This window comes from Colletotrichum fioriniae, assembly GCF_027942845.1.
Source record: "Colletotrichum fioriniae strain IMI 355084 chromosome Unknown scaffold_1, whole genome shotgun sequence".
NCBI lineage: Eukaryota > Fungi > Ascomycota > Sordariomycetes > Glomerellales > Glomerellaceae > Colletotrichum > Colletotrichum fioriniae.
In genome coordinates this window covers 6,931,267-6,946,177 of record NW_027076837.1, presented here as the reverse complement: position 1 = coordinate 6,946,177, position 14,911 = coordinate 6,931,267, and the positions used below count along the sequence as shown (strand labels likewise).

The window sequence follows — 14,911 nt, the reverse complement described above, 5'->3', positions numbered from 1 at the left end:
TCGGAGCCTCTTCCCCGTCGTCCCCGGTCCTGTGCCGTCCAATCAACTTTGGCAGGTTTCCCTACCGTCCAGTGTGTCGGAGCACAGGCCAATTTGAAGCCCCGGGCACATGGGTTACGGATATTTCTGGATGAAAGCTAGCTTCGTTGCATCACCACACCTCACACAAACCCCTACCTGCGAGACAGAGAAAAAAAGAAGAGCAGCTCGCCCTATCTTTTTTGGTGAATGATACTGCGCCAAGAGACCAATTCTACCCGCTTGGCTTCAAGGGCGTAGGATCGGACTGGGTCCGAATCAAACGAGGTCCCTGGATAGTCAATACAACCCACAGGCTTCCAACACCTCTTACAGTCAAACCGCAGATGCTCCGCCCGTGACACTCTCTCGCGACCAGGCGCCCGCCGCCCTTCGAGGCCATCGTCGACTACCGCATCCTCCTCCGCCATGAACGCCGTCGACGCTTCGGACCACTACGAGGTCTCCTCGCACGAGGCCACCCCCTCCCTCCTGTCCATTGTCATCGACACGAACCCTCGAGCCTGGGCCGCCCTCAACGACATCCTCCCACTCTCAAAAGCCATCGCCAACATCCTGGTCTTCGTCAACGCTCACCTTGCTTTCAGCAATGCGAACCAGGTCGCCATCATCGCCTCTCACAGCAACCGTGCCGTATGGCTCTACCCTTCAAAGCCTGGCGCCGCCACAAACGGCAGCGCAAACTCCGAAGATGTCGCAATGACGGGCGTCGACTCCTTTGCGCCGACGCCAAACCAGTCTTCGGCCAACAAGTTCCCTCAGTTCGCCCAGATCGAGGCCGCCGTCATGGCCGCGATGCGCCAGCTGGTTGACGCAACCACCGAGGCCGACCTAGCCTGCACGACGACCCAGCTCTCGGGCGCCCTCACCCTCGCCCTCACCCACATCAACAAGACCTCCCTCTCCCTCAACGAGACCAACAAGGCCCCCGACGTGGCCCGCCCGACCTCCTCCGCCCTCAGCCGCCTCCGCGCCCGAATCTTCATCCTCTCCGTCTCCGACTCGGAGCCCGTCCAGTACATCTCCACCATGAACGCCGTCTTCGCCGCCGCCCACTCCCAGATCCCCATCGACACCCTCGCCCTCTCCGGCGACGCAACCTTCCTCCAGCAGGCGAGCTACATTACCGACGGCACCTTCATGCAAGCCGCCAGTCCCCGCGGCCTCCTCAGCTACCTCATGTTCGCCTACTCCGCAGACGCAGAGGCTCGCTCCTCCCTCATCCCGCCAACCCATCACACCGTCGACTTCCGCGCCGCCTGCTTCTGTCACGGCCGCGTCGTCGATACGGGCTTCGTCTGCAGCATCTGCCTCAGCATCTTCTGTGACGTGCCCGAAAACTCAGAGTGCCTAACATGCGGCACCAAGCTCTCCCTCGGCAGCTATGGCGCCAAACCTGCCGTTATACCGCGAAGGAAAAAGAAGAAGAAGAAGACGGTCCTGGCGAACGGCCATATCAGGGAGGAAACGGGCAGCGCGGCGGGCACCCCTCGTCCGGGATAAGGCACATAGCACAAAGCATGGACATCGTTCAAGGAATGGTAAATGCGGGCTGGCCTTGGCTTGGAAACATCACCAGGAGTGCGGTGTAAGTGATTCATAGGCGGCCAGCACGACACGATATTGCTAGCCTGCTGCCCATGGATTTCTCAACTTGGATGCTTTTCCAAAGATTCAAGGTGGATTCAAATCGCGAGTGGCACCCAGTTCCTCGACACTCGTAACGAGTAACGTAGTCCATCGCATCAGGTACCAAGGCGTGGAATCGCATGGATCTATCTCGCACTTTGAGGTCGCTCAGAGTCGCACGGCATTGGGCAGATAAAGGCTTATCGTTGTAATTGGACTGGATCGGGCGTTGAGGACATATAATAGCACGATAGAGTTCCCTCCACAGAGAGGATGCAATTGCAATTCTGAACAATGGTTCATAAACGTTTTATTTCTTTGGGAAATCATATGCCTGAAGCATATTTCTTGTTTACTACCTGTATTACCCTCCAGATAATGCTCTAGGAGGAATGCATGCTGCACTGAGAAGGGGTATCACTACCAAGTAAGAATAACTACAACCGCTCCTGGCTCTCTCAGGTCTAGCGGTGTTGCTGTTCAACTCTGAGCCATTTGACCATGAAAGTGTACCGTCTAAACTCACCATTTTTGGTTATGCTCATCCAACCCCCGGCCAAGCATGTCCTTGTCCCTGCGTTCATATGCCAAGATCAACTCGTATTCTTCGAGCGCCCCGCGTGACTTGAGCCGATTCTCCAAGACGAGACATGACGCACACGGGCTCCTTGTCGGAACCCCCCATCGAGGCGAGTGCGAAGGAGTCAGTGTTGTGGGCAAAGTATAAGTAGTACCCTGCCCGCGTCTTCTTGACCGTCATCACACCAATCGCCCCGACTGAGTTGCAATTTTTGACGCCAGGGTGGCCCATGAAGTCATTCGTGATGAAAGATTCCATAATAGCGTCTTCGTCCCACTCTTCAATGTCTCTGCCGTTCGGCCCACGACGGGTGCTGCTATAGATCCGTTCGGCGCACCGCTGAGACGCCATAGTGGTGGCCATGTGCTCTCCCGTACCGCTGGTCACCGCGGCAACACTGACTTTGTCTAAATCTTCCGGATCGCAGGGAACGACAGCAGTACCGATGCCAACCAGAGCAGCGGGGCCTATACGTCCGCGATGCTTCATTCCGATGCCTCCAGAGGATGAACCTGCCGCAATGTTCCCTCTTTCATCGATAGCTATGGCTCCAACAGTGTCGGTAATGACGTCCTCATGATCCAATTCAGTCGCAGAAAACGGTCTCTTAAGTCCACGAGGGCTGCAACCCTGCAACTGTGCAATTGTGCTGGCATGTCTAGCCCCGTCTGTCCACTGAGACGACATTGTACCGTCACGATTTCCCTCTTCCGCTAAGTGGCTGGAAGAGGACGTCAGAGGGTCTCTCCCTTGGAGTATGTGAGGCCGAGATCTGTTGACGGAGGGTATTGAGGCTCCAACGTGACTCAATGGGGACCTCTCAATCGTCGCTCTCGGGGGTGTAATCCGAGGATAGCCCTGCATCTGCTCGGGCACTGGCGAGCCTCGGTGGGGTGAATCTGGCTGGCCCTCGTTCCATGTTCCATTGAGAATAGCATTGGCATGGTCTCTCTGCTGGCTTTGGTAGATCCGGGAGGGAACGGTTGTCGGCATATTGTCATACTGTTGACAGTTCTCAGCTGGTTCCTCGAGTGTTTTGCGGGCGCCTGCTTGCTTGACTTTGTCCTCCGCTCGCTTGAGGTCATCCTGCCAGCGCAGGAATCGATCCCTCGCGTTCTTGGAAATTAGGTAGTCATTGGGCACGATTTGCATCCCATTTTCCACCGAGAAGTTTTTGGCGCCCTCTCCTACCAAAATATTTGGTGGTACTCGACGCAACGATAACGGCTGGTTGCTTTTGTCCAGAATCAGTTTTGCGAGACAAATTGGGTTTCTAATGTCTGTAGGATTGATGTCAGTCATGGCCTCGGCTCTATAGATCATGAATTGACTAACTGGGAACTGCTCCGCAGGCACCGCTTCTTCCTAAATGGTCAACGATAGTTGCATCGCATTCCACGGTCCCGTCCATTGACAGATTAGAGCCATAACCGGCATTGGTGATCTCTTTGTCTTCGAGGACACGCAGGGCAGCTTCGACAGCTTCCGTTGCAGTGGCACCTGATTTGAGGAATTTCATTCCCATGGAAGCCGCACTGATAGTGTTAGCATTAATTTCATGAAGCTCTGGGAGTCAACGTACTCGCTGCAAGCCTCCAGATGGACTCGCTCGTTCTGATGACTGTGAAAGCCGGCGCCGGCGTGGATGAAAATAGCACCCGTAAACTTTCCTTTGTGCTTCCGCTTGAACACTCGGTCAACTGTGCCATCAGCGCCTCCCACCTTTTGGGGGCGGGTGTTTCTGTGACCTTGGACGTTGGTGGTTTCCGAAGGGTTTGTTTCACGTCCCGCAGCTGTGGTGGCTGGGTTGTGCTTGATCTCAGGGGCCAGCGGTTCCATTCCACTTTTAGCCCGGCCGGGCTTGGTATTCCGAGCCCTGGGAGTTCCCCTTCGGTCGCTGGCGCGGAAGACACTTGATGGTTATGTCTGTGGGGATGGTTTTGCTGGCTACGAGCTTGTGGTTTGCATTGGCTGCAGCGCAGTGTGGCCTTGAGTTCAAAGAAAGTGATGCTCAAGTGTGGCCTGGTAGGAAATGATAGTCGATAATTTGGAGATAAAACTCGAGGTGACGGATTGGTTAGTCGACGGTGTTATTGAGAACCAGGCCCGAAGTCGTACTGTTGAGACTTGACGGCTGTAGCAACTAGCCAAGGCACTCCGAATGATATAATGCTAGGACGCAACGATGTTTGAAGGCTTGTCCCGCGGGGCCGTTCGACTACCATCCAAGAGATGGAGCGGAAAGATGGTCTTAGGTAAAAAGAAGAAATAAGGCGTGAGGAGTGTGGCTTGGGAGAATCGCCCAGGAGAAGCTGCAAGACTTTGAGGTCTAGGGGGGTTTCCGCATCAGTTCAGCAAAGCCGAAGTGCCGACTATTGAAGAAGGAAGGGTCGATGGTGCAAGGCGGTTGTAGGGCATTCAGTGGGACTTAGTGTGTCCAGGCTCTTTCCTGAAGCCACGCGTTCGCTTAACAAGGCTAAAATGAGGGAAAACAGTGAGGTGAGTTCTTTCGGTTGAACTGCCAAATGAGGTATCAGAGCAGATGCCTGATCAATGTTGGAGTTTCCAGCACAGGTGAAAAGGACCAGACTGACCCCCAGCGAGTCTGAGATTGTAGATGTCTTTCACTTTGTCCAACCGCATCTAACTCAAAAACTCAAATAGACGGTTTTTAATCTTAGGCAGAATAGAGGCTCCCTGAATTTCAGTTCACGTCAGCAGAAGAAAGGCTCTATATTTCTTGATAGGCCTCGCGGTATGAGCGATCAAGTGTCGTTGAATCTCGAAGAATATCCAGTACAACTTGCTTAGCTAAGTTGATTACAGTGTTGGATAACAGTGCACACAAACATACACCGTCTTTCCTTCCTGGATGTCTTGGTGGGGCTTAGTGGTGGGGCACCGACCTCTCCCATGGCTGGAGAATCCACCCACTCTGATGCACAGCCGCAGGTTGGGAGCTTCCATCGGTGACAAGGCACACACTTCCGGCTACCTTGGGACGTACGTCGTAATCAACTCCACGACACATCCAACACATCGACGGCCTATTCACCCCTTCATTGATGCTACACCTGAGCTAGAGTCTCCCTGAGCGCATCCGAAAACACATTTACGATGGCGAACCAAACGCCTGCCGTTGTCATGGACAAGTAAGCCACCAATGTCACCCTGCCCCGCATCCCCCGAGGCAGACGTCAGTGAGACCATCGCCAGCTAACAGGTCTTCAACAGCGGCACGGGATTCTCGAAGCTCGGTACGCCAATTGAACAGCTCTATCACGCGTATCCCGATTCATATCTCTAATGTCTTAACTAGGTTTCGCCGGCAACGACTCCCCGTCCTTCGTATTCCCAACCGCCATTGCGACGAAAGGTGCTACTGGAAGTGCAGGAGGAACGGGCTCCGGCCGTCCAGCTGTCGCGAATAAGCCATCCTTCCTGACCGGCGGCGCAGGTTCCGGCGGCCATTTGAACTCAAAGCGCGGAACCGAGGACCTCGACTTCTTCATTGGTGATGAGGCCATTGCTGCTTCTGGAGGACCTGGTTAGTTGGATGCGACGGACGTGTTCTTGGTTGACAGCTACTGACCAAGATTTCAGGATATGGTCTTCACTACCCTATTCGCCACGGCCAAATAGAGAACTGGGTTCGTTATATCAAGGCGTCAACTGTGCTGGGCTTGGGCTGACCGGTTGCAGGATCACATGGAACGATTTTGGTCCAACTCCATCTTCAAGTACCTCCGCGTAGAGCCCGAAGATCACTTCTTCCTCCTCACCGAACCGGTACGATACGGCATGCCTTACTATAAGCAGCGGAGGAGTCCAAGCTGACTTTGTCATAGCCCCTGAACCCCCCCGAGAACCGCGAGAACACGGCCGAGATCTTCTTCGAGTCCTTCAACTGCGCCGGTCTGTACATCGCCGTCCAGGCTGTGCTCGCCCTTGCCGCCTCATGGACCTCTTCCAAGGTCCACGACCGATCTTTGACCGGTACGGTCATTGACTCTGGTGACGGTGTTACCCACGTTATCCCTGTCGCTGAGGGATACGTTATCGGATCCTCCATCAAGTCGATCCCCATCGCAGGTCGCGACCTGACCTACTTCGTGCAGTCGCTGCTGCGTGACAGAGGCGAGCCGGACTCGTCGCTCAAGACGGCCCAGGAGATTAAGGAGCAGCACTGCTACGTCTGCCCCGATATCGTCAAGGAGTTCTCTCGCTACGACCGGGACCCCACCCGCTTCATCAAGCACCCGGTGCTTCACCCTGGTGGCCGTCAGGTCTCCGTCGACGTCGGATACGAGCGTTTCCTCGCCCCCGAAATCTTCTTCAACCCCGAAATCTACAGCTCCGACTTCCTCACGCCCCTCCCCACTGTGGTCGACAACGTCATTCAGGCTTCCCCTATTGATGTGCGTCGTGGTCTCTACAAGAACATTGTCCTTTCCGGCGGAAGCACCCTGTACAAGGACTTCGGTCGCCGCTTGCAGAGAGATATCAAGCAGCTGGTTGATGCCCGCATCCGAGCCAGTGAGGTTCGCAGCGGTGGTGCTAAGTCTGGTGGCTTGGAAGTTCAAGTCATCACGCACAAGAGGCAGAGACATGGTCCCTGGTTCGGTGGCAGTTTGCTGGGACAGACCCCCGAGTTCCGTTCCTACTGCCACACCAAGGCTGAGGTAAGCCTTCCATTCATTCCCATTTTGAGCGCTTTAGCTGACTTGCATGACAGTATGAGGAGTATGGCCCGAGCATTGTTAGACGGTTCGCGTTGTTGGGCGGCCCTGGTGGTTCATAAATCTGGGGATTTTTGCTATAGAGACTGCGAGCCAATACTTATCTCCAAAAGGCTACCACCACCACTATTTACGAGAATCAAAATCATGACCACTTCCCGCCACGCCTTTTTGCATGGGCGAACGAGGAGCTGCTCGCGCTCCGTAGCTGGCATGGGTCCCAAGAAAACTACCATGTGTTGTGCCTTGCCGTCTTGTCTTGCTCTATCCTCTTGATATGCTTTCCATGAGAGCGGACTACCTTACTGCACACACTGTTTGGCCGACACAACTCACCAAGCTATGTATAAATCTATAGCTACGGTTGTAATTGAGGCAACGTGCAGAGTCAGCATAGTCGCTGCAAATTGGTCGTTAACTGTCGAAACTATGAGCAGTCGCTAGATGAGATGGGCTACGCTCAATCTCTCTCAAGGTCCTGATCATGCAGCTCACAATACAATTCAAGGTACTTCGTATCAGCTGAAAGGTCCTATTGCCCTGCGAACATGTATGCCAAGACTGATACTTGTGAGCATTTACGGGTTGAACCGTGGTAACCATCAATATGTGGTCATCTGTCTTACAGTCAAGAATAGCAGAGAACGGCCAATAGTCCATTCAAGCAATCTACACTAAGGCGAACATTTGTCACGAGCGTCACAAGCTTAAAGAAGACTGCAGAGTGTTTTCAAATTTGTTCATTACTCGTTTCCAATAGAACGAGAAAGATATGTATCATACACGCTGAACTCCCTCCCAGGTTAGGTATCCTAAACAAAAGCCCCTTTGAACAAAAAGACGTCAAATATCATCCACTCGCCCGCCGTGAAACACAACCACTGCCGCCGCCACCCAACCGCCGCCGTTAAGGCTCCAACCTTTTTGGTCTCTCAAGAGTTCACATTACGCCCCCACAACTTTTTTTTTCTCGAGATCTGTCTCGTTCGTCTATTTGCTGGTGTCGACGACGTAGCGGCCGGCAATCTGGCCCTTCTTCATCATATCAAAGACCTCGTTGAGCTGGCTCAGGCCGACGGTCTTGAAGGGTGCGTTGATGAGGCCGCGGCGGAAGAACTCGAGGGCCTCGGCGGTGTCCTTGCGGTTACCGACGTAGCTGCCCTTGATGTTGATCATGCGGATGACGGTGTCAAAGACGGGGGCGCGGAGGTAGGCGTTGGCGGGCAGGCCGATGCAGACGACGGTACCGCGGGAGCGGACGTACTGGGTGGCCTGCTGGAAGGGCTTCTCGCTGACGGCGAGGAGGATGACGGCGTGGGGGCCAAGACCCTCGGGGGTGGCCTTCTTGACATCCGCGACGAGGTCGGACGAGGTGGTGAAGTCGACGTACTCAGTGGCACCGAGCTTCTTGCACATCTCGCCCTTCTCGGCGCCGCCGTCAATGGCGACGGTGTGAATGCCCATGGCCTTCGCGTACTGCAGGGCCAGGGAGCCGAGACCGCCACCAGCACCGACGATGGCGACCCACTGGCCGGCACGAACGCCGGACTCCTTGAGACCCTTGTAGACGGTGATACCGGCGCAGAGGACGGGGGATACGGCCTCGAGGCTGACGTCCTTGGGGATGCGGGCAACGTGGGCGGCCTTTGCAATAGCGTACTGCTGGAAGCTGCCATCGACGGTGTAACCGGAGAGCAGAGCGTGGGGGCAGAGGGGTTCGTCGGCGTCCTGGCAGAAGGTGCAGGCGAGGCAGGAGCCGTTGAGCCACTTAATACCAGCGTAGTCGCCAATCTCGACATCCTTGACCAGTTCGCCGCGCGCAACGACGACGCCGGCGCCCTCGTGGCCTCCGACGAGGGGCATCTTGGTGTCGAGGGGCCAGTCACCCATCATGGCGTGGAGATCGGTGTGGCAGACACCGGAGTACTTGACGTTGATCAAGACCTCATCAGAGGCGGGCTTCTGGACGGGAATCTTCTTGTAGACGGCGGCTAGAGTATGATGTTAGCGATATATGAACGAGCTATGAGGAATGCTGTCGTGACATACGGCCTCCAGTCTTCTCGATAACCTGAGCCCATTGCTCGGTGGGGATCTCGGGAGCGGCCATTATGATGGTATGTGTTGGTGATGTGTATGTGGGTATGAAGATGTCTCTGAAGTACAGATGAAATCTGGGATCTTCCTGTGAAGTAGAAGAAGAAATTGGAATGTGAGATGGAAGGCTGTTGAGCTTGGATCGCTTGATCTGATCAGACGGGAATCCAGAGCATGGCGACGCTGGTCTTATATAGAGATGAGAGCAACATCTTGAGCATGGCCAGGAACGGTGGTATAAGTGAGAAGTGGGGGTGGTGGTGAGGGTGGCAGTGGTCTGCTCTCCAACAGTTGGGGGAAGCTCGGTACGGCACCGGACGGTTCACGTCAGGGATGGACGTTCTGGGCGAGATACTTTGGTACATCTGTCATGTCAAGTGAAGCATGGCATGGTGAAGCAGTACCGGAGAGAAGGATAAAGTGGGTTGAGACTTCCAAGCTGAGAGGAGGCAAAGCAGGAAGGACTGGGAAGAGACGACTCGGACGAGTGAGGTGAGGTGTGGTATCAGGGCCGACTGGGCATCCACTGGACAAGGCTAGAGCAAAAAACGTATGATGTTGACGACAGGCCAGGAACCGCAGTCTACGGAGCTTTACCCCTCACAGTGGCAGAAGGAGTTCGAGACACACCATACAAAACTGACAAAGTGACACACCCAGTCGACACCCCCAACTTTTGCAATGGAAATGTGAGGAAAGCCAAGACCACGGCCGGGTCCCAGGTGGGCCGGATCACCGCACATCAAGCCCAGCTCTGAGAAGTTGTTGGAGAACCCAACCTAAGGAGAAAGGGAAGAGTTGTTGGTCTCTCTGCCCGGAGACTGGTGCCATGTAGGCACAGTACCTGACTGTGCGGTGTACCTGGGTACGTACTCGTACACGCGCGGGTTGGGGCTCCCGCCGGGTTCCATTCCACGGCGGCGCTTCCTGCACGTACCGAGTCGTTCTCTGCCTGCACTTGCAGATTCGACGCTCGCAGGAACGGGCTGCCCGCGGTTTCGCTCCCCCGGGTTGGGGGAGAAAGTTGTAGTGCTGCTACTGCTACCTTGGAAAAGAAGGCTAGGTACAAAGGGAAACATTTACGCAGTATTACCCCGCGCGGTGTTAGGGCAAGCGGGAGCATAAGAGCACGGCGGTGTTGGACCGTGATTGGCCTCAGAGGCAGCTTTCCTCAGTGCAGAGGTACCACGAAGAGGTACTTGAGGCACGTTCTAGGATGCATCGTCGATGCAACGGCTGCTGTCGACCGAAGGCGCGGATAGCGGACGACGGGCTGGATATGCCATGAGGCGCCCCCTGGCACTTGGGGACCCTACACACGCACCACTATACACAGTAAGGTAAAGTGTGATGTGGGATGTGTGTGAGCTAGGATCAAGGGCGTTGGTGCGTCAGGACAGCAGGCATGGATAGATGGAAGTTTTGGTAGTGTACGTTCTCGACTCTGAGTCTCGAGGCTTCATTCGATCGAAGTTCTTGTCCATGGCATGGATAGGGGGAATGATTGACGAAGGAACCGACAACTCCACCTGACAGGCGCGGATTGACGTCGGAGCACAGCGCAACCCACAGTGAACAATATCGAGACGAGTGGGGAGTGGGCTTCGTTTGCAGCTCTGACTGTGAGCAGTGAGCAGGGTGGAACCACGGCCGTGTTGAGAGTTCCCTCTTCTTCCTGTTCTTGGAAGTTGAAGCATCTTTGTTTGGTCGACGGCCGTCGCCGACAGGTTGGGTTGGGTTTCGTTGGCAGGTCCGTACAGTAAACTGTATGTGTCTGCCAGCTTCGATCCCAGTATTACACACCGTCCCATGCCTTGCCAACTTGCTTTCCTGCATGTTCTTTGTGTCTGGACTGGATCGGCGGACCTGATCTGATCTGATAGATACGAGACCGAAAGTGACGGCGAACATGCAGGCGAGACAGCCCGAGTGAGATTCTAGTAGTATCCATCTTGGTTCCATGATGATTGTTCCGAATTAACGCAGTTGCGAGACAGGGCCGATGAATTGCATGTTGCGGTGTTGCTGAAGAGATTTTGAGCTGTAGGGCCGAAGAACTACCAGAAAAGCACCAGATTCCAAGCTGAAGATGGAGAATCACGAGATGGGACGAATGAGATGCGGCCAAGGCCACGGCAGGCCCGCGCCACAGCAGTGGGAAAACAGCACCACGCAGAGCCCATTCCCCATTTCGGGAGCTGCCGGATCCATGTCCAGATCCTCGTCTTTTGGTGAGCCTCCTTTTTTTGATCTGGGATATTCTTTTTTAATCCCTCCCTGCCCGTTTCCACTTAGAAGAAGCTCCCGCAATGAACAAATGTTGCTCGGAGAGATTGGGAAAGAACAACAGAAGGTCCGTCATATCATGACACCACTCGCTTGTCCGGAAGGCAGGAAGCGCGGATAGTCGGGATGCGCACCTTCTTCCCCACCCTACGAGGTACTTCCATTGCCTTAGTCATACTACGAATACAGGGCACTGAGAATAGGTAGGTACTCTACAATCTATAATCTACCTTGGTATTTGGGCCATTTGGTGGTGATCGGGCAATAGAAGCTCTGGTGGAGATCGACTACCTTACACCTACAGGGCCCAATACCCTTTCGCTGACGCCCGTCGCCGCAATCTCTCGGCATCTGAACGGCCCTACTGGAGAGAACCACCCAACGCCGGGCATCATTCGCTACATTCTTCCACACACCACCTCATGCCGCACACCACCAAACCCGCCGAAAACAGTCCAGCCGCCTTAACCGTTCCAGGGGTCTAAATCCCGCCCATCGACGGTTCCGTCACTGTTCATCATCAACACCACCATCTCACCGTGCAATTCACATGCTCCGTGTCAACGTCTGCTCCTCGATGCCGAATCCAATATTGACCCCTTTCTGTACAAAGCTCCAAATGATGCGCAATTTACACCCATAAGTTTCAGCAAAAGCTGACTCTACGTGGCCTGACAAGCGCCATGCAAATAATCAGAAGCCGCGCTTCTAGAAAGGCAGCCAACTCGAGACGAGCCTGCCTAGGTCCTCGTGGACATTGCCTACTGCGTACCATGTTGGGAAAGGCGCAGCAGCCGCACGAGTCTTAGTCCGAAGTCGCAGGGAGGTGGCTGCGAATAGCTTCAGAGTCCTCATCTCCGTTCGCCCAGAGCGGGACCTGCGGATCATGCAGCTCGCAACCCCTACTCAATAACACCACGCCCAGTACGACTCACGATGCGGATACACGACACACATAATCCCTGAACCAGAACAGAGGTAGGAAAACAACAAAGCATACGCTGCCTCAACACTTGGACTTACTGCTAATACCCTAGCTGATAGGACTATGTCCCCCCACAATCCCCCGCCCTTGGTGCCACTTATTCACGCCTCACGCTGCACCTTCGGCTGCAAGCTCGTTGCTCATGCTATCTTCCCCCAAACTTCCGCAGCAAGCTGCCACCTGCCTGCGAAACCTCCGCCGGCATACTCCAATAATGAGGGCCAGCCTCCACACCTTCGCTCGAAGGGAGCTTTGCAAATCCAACCTCCTGACGCAGACAATGCCCACTGCGTCTGACAGAGTTGCCCACAAGCGTGGCGGCTACGGATGGGGCCCCGCGATTCTCAAACGCTCCCCCATCTATTCCCCGCATGCCACCTACGAATAGCTGAACCTCTCACACAAACAGTTGATCCCATCTTGCCTCAACACGCTCAGAACCCCAACCAACCACCCTTTCTACTTCTCCAGCTTTGCGGGGAAGCTCCTGCAGCTCGAAACCCTCGGTCAACTCCCTTACTTTACCTGCCAACAACTTACACTGTGTGCCGCGCACTTTGTCTCGAGACCCCAGTTAATGCTGACGCCCGGGTTCATCCCCGGATCCGGTAGTGCGGCGGCTTCAAGGACGAGCGGAGGGTTGTTTTATGAGATTACCGGTACTCTATGAGTTTCGGCCACCTCAGTCAGTTGGGGACGGAAACAGACGCCCAGTTTGCCCCGGAAGAGCGGAACACAGTACCAGAGACATCTGGCCAACGTGGAGAGCAGTAAATCTGGGGCTGAGGACACCCCGCGCAATCCCCACGGGCCTCGATGAACCACGCGGAGAAAAGTCACATTCCTTACCATCGAATCAGGCGCAAACTCGGGGCTTCTGGCAGTAGCCGAAATTCCGAGCTGGGTAGTCATCTGTCACCAAAGTTTCTCGGTCCCGTCGAGAAGCTTTTGGCAACAAGATATCTGCTTCTGGCTTCTTATTAAGTTCGATCGCCAACACTCAGGATTCGAGGAATGAGGAGCGGACAATGGAGCTTAACGCGCATCAGTTTGTCTCTCCTCTAAGATAGCGGAGCCCCTTATTTCCTTCCTCTCATTTTGCGAGTGGCAGCGACACCGTTCTACCACTGCTCTGGAGCAGCCTTCCTTGAATGCCAACACACAACTGAGTGTGAGGAACACCACGGGAATTCATCGTCAGGTACAAGAAGTGATCACGAATATCGAGACTGAACCTGGGCTGGAGTTTTACCTGCAAGCCTACAGGTACCATTCGAAGTGGTCGCCATAATTTCTTGCTATCCTTTCGACATTGTGACAAATTGCTTCATCTCAAGTGCAAAGGCATGCCGTTTACGAGATGAACGCTCCAAAGACTGTGCACTGTCCGATCTAAGACTGACACAGGGTTCCAAGATGGAGTGAAGACGATCATAATACCATTGGTGATGGCAGGGCGACATCGTTTCCTTTTCGAGCTGATCATAATACGACGGTTGCACGATACCTTGACCTGAAGATTTGACAGGTGCGACAACGCTGAAGAGTCATGGCAGTCCAACCAGAGGGCAAGAGCGGTCTACCTTAGTAGTCTACGCTGTGACCTGTCCAAGTTTGACGCAAGGCAGCCCGAGCTGAAGTTTCTGCTACGATAACCGCTCTCATCTGGTGCTGATGTCAAAGCTGTCACGTACGCCACTTCCGTGTTGTCAAGATACACAACTTGGCACTGAAGGGATTTCGCCGACTGGCTCGTGAAGTTGATGAACCTGGATCTGATCTCCCGCCTTTGCGGGGTCCGTCAGGGCTTGTGTGGGGAGCGCGCTGATTAGATCCATGGGTCATAGTTCCGCTTTCGAGATCCAGACTTCATCCAATAACTGAGTAGGATCGATAGCTCAGTGGTAGAGCGAGAGATTGCAGTCATACGCAGTTTATCTCTAGGCCCCGCGTTCGAATCGCGGTCGGTCCTGTTCCTTTTGCTTTTGCGAATATCTTACTCTCGACCCTCGGAATTGAGTATTGGAAAGCTTTCCCTAAGGCCCGTTATTATTTTGCTATTCCCAACTGTTGTTCTTGGGCTTGCATGTCAAACATGCGTCCGGACATGATGGGACACCGTCCTGTCCTCGCATCGGAAGCCGTTTAGACTTAACGGAGACATTCGCCAGTGTCATGCGGGGGCTTGGCCGAGTCCCCCCGCCTTTACAGCTCACCTTCTGCGTTGTAAGTGTCGGAACTTACGGGCAGCCCAGACGATTGACGCTGATTTAGTGACATTGAGACAAGTGCAGTTGCATGGCAGATCCTGGGATGGTCCGTGTAAGACGCTCGATCACGATGCATGAGCCAGGTCTTCTAGCCAATCGTCTTCTCACCTGAAGATGATGACCACCAAGTCCAAACGAAACAAGTGAAGGCATACCCCAAGTGGAGGGTCGAACCTAACCGCGGCCTGAGCAAGCACACTTACATGTGCCGCTCGGTGAGGATTGAAACAGCTCAGTTAAGACGATGCTGCTCCTACCTCCTGCCCAGCCCCTCGGTGCTAAACAT

At 54.4% G+C, this 14,911-nt stretch overlaps 4 protein-coding genes and 1 non-coding gene across 5 annotated transcripts; 3 read left to right on the top strand and 2 right to left on the bottom strand.

Annotated features, from left to right (window-relative positions):
- Nucleotides 1-447: 447 nt before the first annotated feature.
- TFB4 (RNA polymerase II transcription factor B subunit 4) lies at nt 448-1,542 on the top strand (the record flags this gene model as incomplete). The annotated part of the gene is made up of 1 exon (XM_053193021.1): nt 448-1,542. The coding sequence occupies one exon, from the start codon at nt 448-450 to the stop codon at nt 1,540-1,542; it is 1,095 nt and encodes a 364-aa protein (XP_053049552.1).
- A 706-nt stretch (nt 1,543-2,248) lies between these two features.
- Nucleotides 2,249-4,087, bottom strand: N0V96_001797 (uncharacterized protein; the record flags this gene model as incomplete). The annotated part of the gene is made up of 3 exons (XM_053193020.1): nt 2,249-3,435; nt 3,584-3,783; nt 3,831-4,087. The coding sequence occupies 3 exons, from the start codon at nt 4,085-4,087 to the stop codon at nt 2,249-2,251; spliced, it is 1,644 nt and encodes a 547-aa protein (XP_053049551.1).
- A 1,278-nt stretch (nt 4,088-5,365) lies between these two features.
- Nucleotides 5,366-7,049, top strand: ARP3 (Arp2/3 complex subunit, actin nucleation center; the record flags this gene model as incomplete). Its single annotated transcript, XM_053193019.1, has 7 exons — nt 5,366-5,400; nt 5,483-5,505; nt 5,568-5,795; nt 5,852-5,898; nt 5,951-6,037; nt 6,097-6,930; nt 6,984-7,049. The coding sequence occupies 7 exons, from the start codon at nt 5,366-5,368 to the stop codon at nt 7,047-7,049; spliced, it is 1,320 nt and encodes a 439-aa protein (XP_053049550.1).
- Nucleotides 7,050-7,977: 928 nt separating this feature from the next.
- Nucleotides 7,978-9,097, bottom strand: ADH1 (alcohol dehydrogenase; the record flags this gene model as incomplete). Its single annotated transcript, XM_053193018.2, has 2 exons — nt 7,978-8,978; nt 9,037-9,097. 2 exons carry the CDS (start codon nt 9,095-9,097, stop codon nt 7,978-7,980), a joined length of 1,062 nt encoding a protein of 353 aa, XP_053049549.1.
- A 5,145-nt stretch (nt 9,098-14,242) lies between these two features.
- N0V96_001794 lies at nt 14,243-14,327 on the top strand. The gene has a single exon. It is a non-coding gene; the product is annotated as a tRNA-Cys (tRNA).
- The last annotated feature ends 584 nt before the right edge of the window (nt 14,328-14,911 follow it).